Raw genomic sequence first — 9,306 nt, 5'->3', positions numbered from 1 at the left:
CTAGTTCACAACTGGTAGCTTTCCCTGCAGGGTACATACACATATATAAATTCAAGGCCGTATTTAAGTGAAGTGTTTATTGAAAAATAGATTTGATTTTAGATAGTACTCCATATTTTGAAATTGTAGAAATTATCGATGGTCAAAATCTATTTTAATTTACCCGATAAAAACCCCAACAAGCCTAGTCCGACAACAGATTATTATTTTCCATTCTAAAGGCCTATATATAAGGTGACCAGAATTTTTTAACACTCCAGGACGACAAAATCTCCACATTGAAAACAAACAATTTTTTTTATATTTTTTCAACAAATAAGTAACGAATAAATTAACAATTTAAAATTTCTCTGAACACAAGTCAGGCAAGTAAATAGTACACTACGATGCATAATTGTAAGACCACCATGTATTAACAAGTTTTGACTATTGGTTTTTAAATTATTTAATTGTCATTGTATTACTTGCAAAAGAAATTGCCTGTTGTTCGTCTTTCATCAAAGTTCGATTACAATTTCTTTTCAACGCTATACCTCGTTCAGCAATATCATTAACATATTTAATACTCTTAATCACCTCTAAGACAACCAATTTCAGGGTAATTTTTTAGAGAATTTAATGCCCTACAAGATTAAGCCCAGAAAAACATTTATCCGTTTTCTAACACTTTTTTAACGGTTCAAAAGTTATAACATTTTTATTGAAAATAAATTTTTGAATATGTTATTTACATGGAAAATTTCAAATACCTACCCACCATTTAAAATTGAAATGAAAACTTTTTCAAATGGGAGAATAAATAGGTAATTTTAGGGCCATAGATACGCTAGGTTAATTATTTTGTATCACCCTAATATATATACATATACAAAAGAATTACTCGTTTAAAGTAATAAGAATAAGTGGTAAAATTTCCCGGAAAATTAGTCTGGGTCTGCCGTTGGGGCTGAGTTAATTTTGATTATGTTCTTGGTCGCGAAATAACACATTTTCTCAAAAGTTTTTAAGCATATTTGCGCTCCAATGCAGCGAACATACTTGTTTTAACCCATCTTACAAATGCAGTCATCAAGATAAAAAAAACCCACACACCAATATTGCCACTGATAAAACTTATACATATTATTTTATTTGGCAAACAAAAAGACATATGCTAGGCGATAATTTTCGCCTGTGAAGAGGCGTCGGTTGCTAGTCTTTCAGCGCTGTAAAGGGTAATACGGCTTTCTCACGACACCGTGAATTACTTTGTTCGCTACTTTTAATTATGATCGCGTATTACCCCATTCCCAAGGCATATTCTTAGTTCTCTATCTGTGTGTTTTTTTGCTTTGATACAAAATTTATCCAAAATGTGAATTATTACTAAAAATTTATAAGTTTCCGCATTAAATTGGTGACGTAACGCGCATGGTAATTGGATCTGAATTACAGTGTTGCCAAGTTTACGGTAGCCAGACGTACTGATTTTATCAGTACAGTACTGATTTTTCAACTCTGTTACTGATTTTATTAATTTCTTCAATCAGGACGCTAGTGTCCTGATTTTTCCAAATTTGTACTGATTTGTATTGAATCTTCAATTCAAACAAAATACTTTCCTTAAGGTTTTTACATAACGTTGGAACTTCCTTAAACTGTACTGTAAAAAGTAAGAAGAAAATAATTTAATTATAGTTGACATGTTTCAGATAATGTTTGATATGCCCAAGAAATTAATACAACACAAATTTCAATCGTTTTATGGGCATTAGGGCGGGTGGAAAATCTAATTTTTCTCAAATCCCTTGGTAATAGTGAAAATGTATTGTATCATGAAGTCAACAACAAACCTGCAAAATATTAGTATTTTATTTTAATTGTAAGAGCCCGCGCATCGACCGCCAAGTGACCCACAGCACACTAGTCGAATAAGACCAATTTTTGTTAAAAATTCTGGGTTCAGCAAAACGGTTTGATGCATATTATTAGATAATGAATCCGTTAACGCAAAAGATAAAGTCAAATATCAAAAATACCTTTAGCTTATCGTTAATCTCAAAGCTATCTGTATTCAATAAAATTTTAATTGTTCTATGGCTAATTGAACTGGCCTATAGTCAAAAGATGTAAAGAGCAGCATTAATATTACTGGCGTGCATTTAGGTCGTTAGTTCCAAATATTCTAATCTTTTTTTAACTTTGGCTATAGTTTGCGAATTTTTGCAAATTTAGGAACAATTTCGGTAGCTCTAATAGAAAAGCTATTATTTTCCGTCATCGTGAAAAAACTTTCTTTATGCAAATGAGAATGGAAACACTAAACAGGCACAACTTCTAGAAACACTAATTAGTTTACTTATGTTTATGCATACAATATAAAAAATGCAAATATAAGAAAATAACAAAAAAAAATTTGTTCAACTTTTTTTATTTTAAAATAATTTGTTTAAAATCTGAACGATTCTCATCATATTATTATCATAAATGAGTAAAAGTAAGTCTCGCCTTCAATTTGGTAATTATTGCGTGCCGATTGAGTAACATTTACCAAAGTTATATAGAAAAACTTGAATGGATCTCCAGTTTTTTTCTTAAAAAAAAAATATCTTAAATTCTATAAATAACCTTTAAATAAAAGAATCGTATTACAGAAAAGTGTGCCAGGGAGTGACTTTTTTCGTTCATGCTGAATGGAAAGCAATATCCTAGGATATGTAAAAGACTATTGCCTTTACCTACAGTCACTTTTACACATAATGTAATTAACTAAAATATTTATGTATATCTAAACACTTATTGCACGTCCCCTACTTTCCTATAATGGAAAATTTATAGCGTTTTATTTTCTCAAAAAAAGTTCTGCCCTTTTATATGGGAACTCTTGCTTTGCGTTGCCCTGAAACCTGAGAAAATGTTGCGTTTTTTATATGAGAATGAAACAGAAAATATACTACTCCATCACAATTTATTTATAGAACTTAATAAAGCTGAATTATTCACTTGGCCTGTAAGTCTTTAACAATTTTAAAGCAAAACACTTATTTCTGATAGGGAAAATAATTGCATTTTTACAAGATTAAATTAAAAACCAACCATGCAACTCTCACCCTTACGTTTATTTGAGGGCAGAAAAGGCAGCACTTTCGCCGGATCAGAACGCAACCGGCTGAGAAAAGAACACGACGTCTTATGAAAGGGCTGAGAAAAAAACATGAAAATGTGACAGCGCTAACACAAGGCAGAATAAGTGCAGCCTTTTTTCGAGAAAAGAAAACGCTATTAGAAACCGCGATAAATGTGCTTCTTCGGTTACTAATGAAACCATTCCGCCCAATTTTCAAGACTGCATAAATGAACTTAAAATGGGCATTTCCCCCCCCTAATTTTATTATGTTAATGTGTGTAATCTTTGACAATACGTGTTTGACTTCATTCACCACGATCTTGAAAACTGACCAAATCGGCGTGACCAAGTCCATGGTCCTTTTAATATTATATAAACATCCGAAAACATTAAAACGTTTGAAATAGATCTCGTCTCACATTTTTGTATTTTTCACTTAGTTGCTGAAGTAATGAAGAATTGAAAATTCATAAGGGGAAATTATAGTTATCGTAAGTTGTATCTTAATATCTTAAAAACTTGTACACTTATTGAAAAATGATAAATGAACGTGAGGTTCTAAATTTAATAACCCTTAATTTGATAAATCGTCCTGTTTAAAACAATTAACGCATTCCATAGATATTACAAGCCAAAGTTTCATTTTTAATATTCATTCACTTTGATTCAATTGCGCGGGCTAAAGATAAGTTTTAAATTAATTTTTCGTGGCCAATAACAATTGGCTTAGACCTAAGACATCATAATATTACTATTACAATACGGTCAAATGCCTCTTATTTTTCCCCCTACAAAATCGACCCAGCCTAATGGGCATATCGCCGGGTCGTTACGTACCATTTGCGATAGTAGTCGAGTGTTGCTAGTTATCTCGAAAATAAGTTTCAGTTTAATAACAACAAATCTGAATATTGGAATGGCTTTTGCCTATAATTTACAATGCTTTTTTACAATTTACTGACGTTGTAAAAGAGTTTTGCATACAAGACATAGAGTGAGGTACTATTTTTTTGCGAATTCTTAGTCTTTCAAAGTTTTTGCGTAGTTGAAAAAATTAATTTAAGCCATGAGGAAATATAGATGAAGTCCTTAAAAAGTGGTACTTTTCCACAGTTTGAGAAAATATGTAATTTAGTTTTTTTTCAATACCACACAAACGAAGCAACTGAGAGGATCTTAAGTAAAAAGTGTGCTTCGCAAAGAGAGAAACCAGCTTTTAATTAAATATTTTTAAAGTGAACTTCATATTAAAAGTAGTTTTAGAATGAAATGTATAGAATTCTTGGACTATTTAAACACTAAATTAATTTAATATTAAAATATTGTTAAAAACAACTACTCTGATACTTACATTCATAATTTTGCTTTGAATAAATCCTAGCCAAGTTTTGAATTTGAAAACGCACTAAGAACCAAGAAAAATCTGGGTTTTTCTCGAAAAAAGCACCAAATTTTTATTGGAGTATTTAATGGAATTTGTATGCATGAAAAATTCTATTGTAGGGATGCCGATCCCAATTAAAAAAAAATCAATGTTTTTGCTCGAGGGTCAAATTTATTCTGTTTTCTATAAATTCAAGTATTTTCGTTCAAGCGACGTTAAGATTCTCGTTCTTATTTTCTAATTTGCAGCTGTGTCCAGCGTTGCCGTTTCGCTTAGATGTAAGCAAAATTGATTAATTTTTCCTGACTGTTAATGTCAAAATTTTCTTCGCTTTGCTTAATTTTTTCTACAATTCCTATCAAACCAGAATGAAGTTTAATGAACTTCATCTTGTGAACTAAAGGAACATAAAGAACTTTTCTTTCCGCCACTTAACACCTGAAATATAACGAAATTTGATTTTCTCTTTTAATGTGTCTTATTTGAGCGTATTATCGAAAAATATTTTTGTGTCAAAAAAACTGTCTACTCTTCCAATCCGACCCGATTTTGATTATTCTCTTTTTTCAAAAGGTTCATTAGATACTAATAAGTAGATACCGCTACTTTTTTGAATGGTCGTAAAAAATATAACAAATTCAGCCCAAACTAAAGGTCAAAAGCGTGATTCCTGGTCCCAGCAATGGGGAATTACCGAATCTAATTATGACATGATTGAAAGTGCTGCCACATATGTTGTTGGTAAACAAGTTTCTTACAAAACTTACGATTGCTATAAATTTTGTGTGGCGAATTGCGTAATTCGAAGGGTAATTGGAGTGCGAATTATGAGCGAACTACGTAATTGGGGTGGTGTGGGAAAGCCGTATTAAATATTATTGATTAAAACTAAAAGGCGTTTACACTGTTCCACTTTCACAGGCGGTTAGTTGAATCAAAAGTTTACATCATTCAACTGAAAGTTCAACAATGAATTTTTTTGAATTCTTTGAAAATTTCATCACTGCTTTAAAACTTGAAAAGGAAGACGAGGAGAACATTTGCGCTTAAAAGGAGGACAGAGAAGGACAATATTTTTTGAGGAAGACAAATCACGTTTAAGGAGGACAATCCTCCTCAAAGGTGGACGGTTGATCAGCTTACTATATATCCTCTTTTCAGATCATATTCGATCTTTGAAATCGAATCAAAAATAGTAATTCAAAAACTCATAAATCTACAAAATCTTATTTTCGGACCTAAATCCACAGGTTGTGGCCTCTAAATGACCTTTAAAAAATCTACAAAAATCGGCAATAACATTTCTCATAAAAACGAATAAAGCTAGGGGGTAGGGTCTTGAAACTTCCAAAAAAGCATTTTCGATGGGCACTCAATATACATATCGTTTTATTTAGCCTAATACTATTCTGAAAAAATTAAAAAGTCGAGAAAAAGAGGTTTAAGTTTTGAATTTACATATCGACACCTGAGTGGACGATCGACCTATCACGACATCCAGTTCGAAAACGCCCTATCTCAGAAATCTTTTCAAGTGCGCCCTATTTCAGAAGTTGGTTGAAGAACGCATTATCTCAGAATTTGATTGAAGAACGTCCTATCTCAGAATTCGGTTCAAAAACGCCCTATCTCAGCACATTTTCAATATATTTTCAGGTGAGATAGGGCGTTTTTGAACCGAATTATGAGATAGGGCGTCCTTAAACCAGATTCTAAAATAAGATGTTTTTCTCTTAAATCAAATTCTTAAGTAGGGCATTCTTGAAATATTTTCTGCCATAGATCTTCTACTCAGGTGTCGACATACTCCCATAGTAAAAAGAAATACATATTTTGTTTTAGTGAGCTGCAGGTAATCGGTACAGCTATGAAATGTTTCCGGTTCGATCGGAAGCCCCTGAATATCAAGGTTAAAAACACAATATGGCAACCTTTGTCCTAAATGAGTTTCTGCACTTTAAACTTTAGTAGTGAATTAATAAATGTTTAATAAAACACACCAGACATTAAGAAACAAACGGTTTAAAAGGTTAAAGACATTTGGGTGGTTCACAAGGTGTCGTACTTGTCGTATTGTTGTATGTTGTAAAAATTTTAACGGTTAAATAAATGTTTAGAGGAAATCACCACCAACTATCTTTTAATTGTGTGAAATTTCATGATAAAACTTTTATGTTAGCTTGCGAATTCCTCAAATATAGTTTTAGCCGTTTAAAGTTTATGACATACAACAGTACGACAGTATACAACTTGTGAACTCCCTATTTATTTATTATCTTTAAACTCACTCACGTATCATCGTCTGCTTTGACGAACCAATCGTAGTCATCATAATAACGCTCATACACATATCGAAATCCCTCGCGCGTCTTATTCCACAAATCGTCGTAAGTGTCCGCTTCACGTTCGACCACCGACACAGCGCCCAACTTCTCATCCACTTGGCTACTTAAGAATATCAACCGTGTACAACGTTTACCCCAAGTGGCTTTCACATGGCGCGCATGACTCGCATGCTGATCGGGCGATGTCAGCACCATACACAGGACTCGCACCTTCGTATTGAGGGGTTGCAGCGTCTCTGCCTCAGTCGCCACATCTTGCATGGCCATCATGTAACCTGTTTGCCAATATTCTGTGGCTGTGATTTGTTGGCGGTGCGTTACCGTTTCTATTTGATAGCAATTATAAAGAAGCAGAGTACAAAGCGCCATTAAGAAACCTAGCACAAATCCAAAAAGGATGTGCAGTTGCATGCGCAATGTTGAGCCCGTGGAACGGACATAAACGGCGTGCGGAGGCAGTAGGTTGGATTTCATGACACTTATGTTTAGGATTTCCGCACTTAATTGTTAGCTTTTTAGAAACGCATGGGGATATAACAGTTTGAATGACACAAACAACACTAATCAATGAGAGTGATTAACGCAAAATAAGACGTTCCATTTAATGGTCAACTTTAAAACATTACTTTCCTCGTTTAAACAGAACACTATTTCAAGCCTGCATGCCAATGCCAATGCGCACACGCTAAAACGTCATTTTGTGAAGTTTTCGTATTAATCGTTCTATTACGGGCATTCTCATCACCAGTCTTACTTGTCGCGCTTATGGATGATGACCGACTAAATGCTGGGCGTCAATTCGCCTGGTGCGGAACTTCGTGTATTATGAGTAACTACTGCACTGTGTTTTGTGATCATACACGCTTTGGAAAAACATAATAAATTCAAATTAAGGTATGTATGCATATACAGAAAGTGCAATAACATCCACGAAAATTGCGCCTTCGCTTTTTCGTCGTTTTTATACCCGAGCGCACTTGTGCACAAGGGTATTATAACTTTGTTCACATAACGGTTGTTTGTAACAGGCAAAACGAATCGAGATAGATATAGACAAATGTATACATAAATGATCAGAATGAAAAGAGAAATCGATTAAGCGGTGACTGTCTGTCCGTCCGTCCGTCCGTCTGTGCACACGATAACTCGAGTAAAAATTGAGATATCTTAACGAAACTTGGTACGTGAACTTCTTTTGGGCGTAGGACGGATGGTATTGAAAATGGGCGAAATCGGACAATAACCACGCCTACCTCCCATATAACGGTAATTTTCAGAAAAACGAAAACTGCGATATTTTAGTAACTACTGAAGATAATTCACTCAAAATTGATATTTGCAATGAGTTTTAGACGAAAAATAAGAATATTGCACAATTTTGGCAAATGGGCGTAGCCACGCCCACTTATGGTTACATGTGTATATCTTGGTAACCGCTACACCAATTTCTTCCAAGCTTGGCACAGTTGTTGGTCCTGGTACAGCATACCAAATGGCCGAAAATTTCTAAAATCGGACAATAACCACGCCCACATCCCATATAACGGTAATTTCTAGAAATACCAAATCTTCGATAAATCAGTAAATATTGAAGCCAATTTATTCAAAATTGATGGTTGCAACAATTCTTTACCAAGAAATATGTTTATAACAAAATTTTGGAAAATGGGCGTAGTACCGCCCACTTGTGATCACATATATATATCTCGCTAACCGTTCTAGCAATTTGTACCAAGCTCGCTATGGTTATTGTGCTTGCCACATAAAAGCAAACCGTTGAAAATTGTTGAAATCGGACTAAAATTGAGGCCGCTTTTCATATAACGGTAAATTTCAGAAATGCTTGAAATTTCAATATTTCGAAATTTAAGGACGCTAATTTACTTAAAATGTATACTTATCATGTAGCGGTAGCTTTCGGAAAGGAGGAAAACATATATCTAATACTTGCGCCGGGTATTTAATGTTCGGCTCCGCCCGAACTTAGACTTTCTTACTTGTTTAGCATGTAGTGGTCATGGGTGGTCAATCCTCCGGAATTATCGAATAGCGTTCTAAAAAATTTTATCCTTATTTTAACTTCCAAACCCCGTGCGGAAACTTTTGAATTCACGACTTCAAAATTGTTCATTCAACGTTATGTACACTCTCATGTACACATGTGCGTACTACACTGAAAATAAAATTTCGTAAAACTGCTAGGAAAAACTTTCGTAGACTTGGTTTTTGTACAATGTACTAAACTTTCGCTCATAACACGGACACATTTTTCACAACGAAATAAGATTTTACGAACCATTCGTAAATATAATGGAAGGACTTTCGTAGGGCATTTTTTCAGTACAATTTACGAAATCTTACGCTTATTTTACGAAACACGTTCGTAAATTACTGAAAAAATCTCTGTACGAAGAATTTTGAATATTGTAGGAAGGCATTCGTAATATGTACGTATGAATGTATGAAATCTA

At 33.8% G+C, this 9,306-nt stretch overlaps 1 protein-coding gene across 1 annotated transcript in view; it reads right to left on the bottom strand.

Moving 5' to 3' along the window:
- The window catches only part of LOC118736612 (glycoprotein-N-acetylgalactosamine 3-beta-galactosyltransferase 1), a 42,145-nt gene extending 34,771 nt beyond the window's left edge, over positions 1-7,374 (bottom strand). Inside the window, exon 1 of the mRNA XM_036466664.1 lies at positions 6,783-7,374. Within this exon, the coding sequence (XP_036322557.1) occupies positions 6,783-7,309 (527 nt within the window). The 5' untranslated portion in view covers positions 7,310-7,374. The remainder of the gene's footprint in view (positions 1-6,782) is intronic.
- Positions 7,375-9,306: the final 1,932 nt, after the last annotated feature.

The sequence above is a fragment of the Rhagoletis pomonella genome, unplaced genomic scaffold (assembly GCF_013731165.1).
Source record: "Rhagoletis pomonella isolate Grant_MI unplaced genomic scaffold, Rhpom_1.0 Rhpom_scaffold_00003, whole genome shotgun sequence".
Taxonomy (NCBI): domain Eukaryota; kingdom Metazoa; phylum Arthropoda; class Insecta; order Diptera; family Tephritidae; genus Rhagoletis; species Rhagoletis pomonella.
Note: the sequence above shows the minus strand (reverse complement) of the source record. Positions and strands in the feature narration are given on the sequence as shown.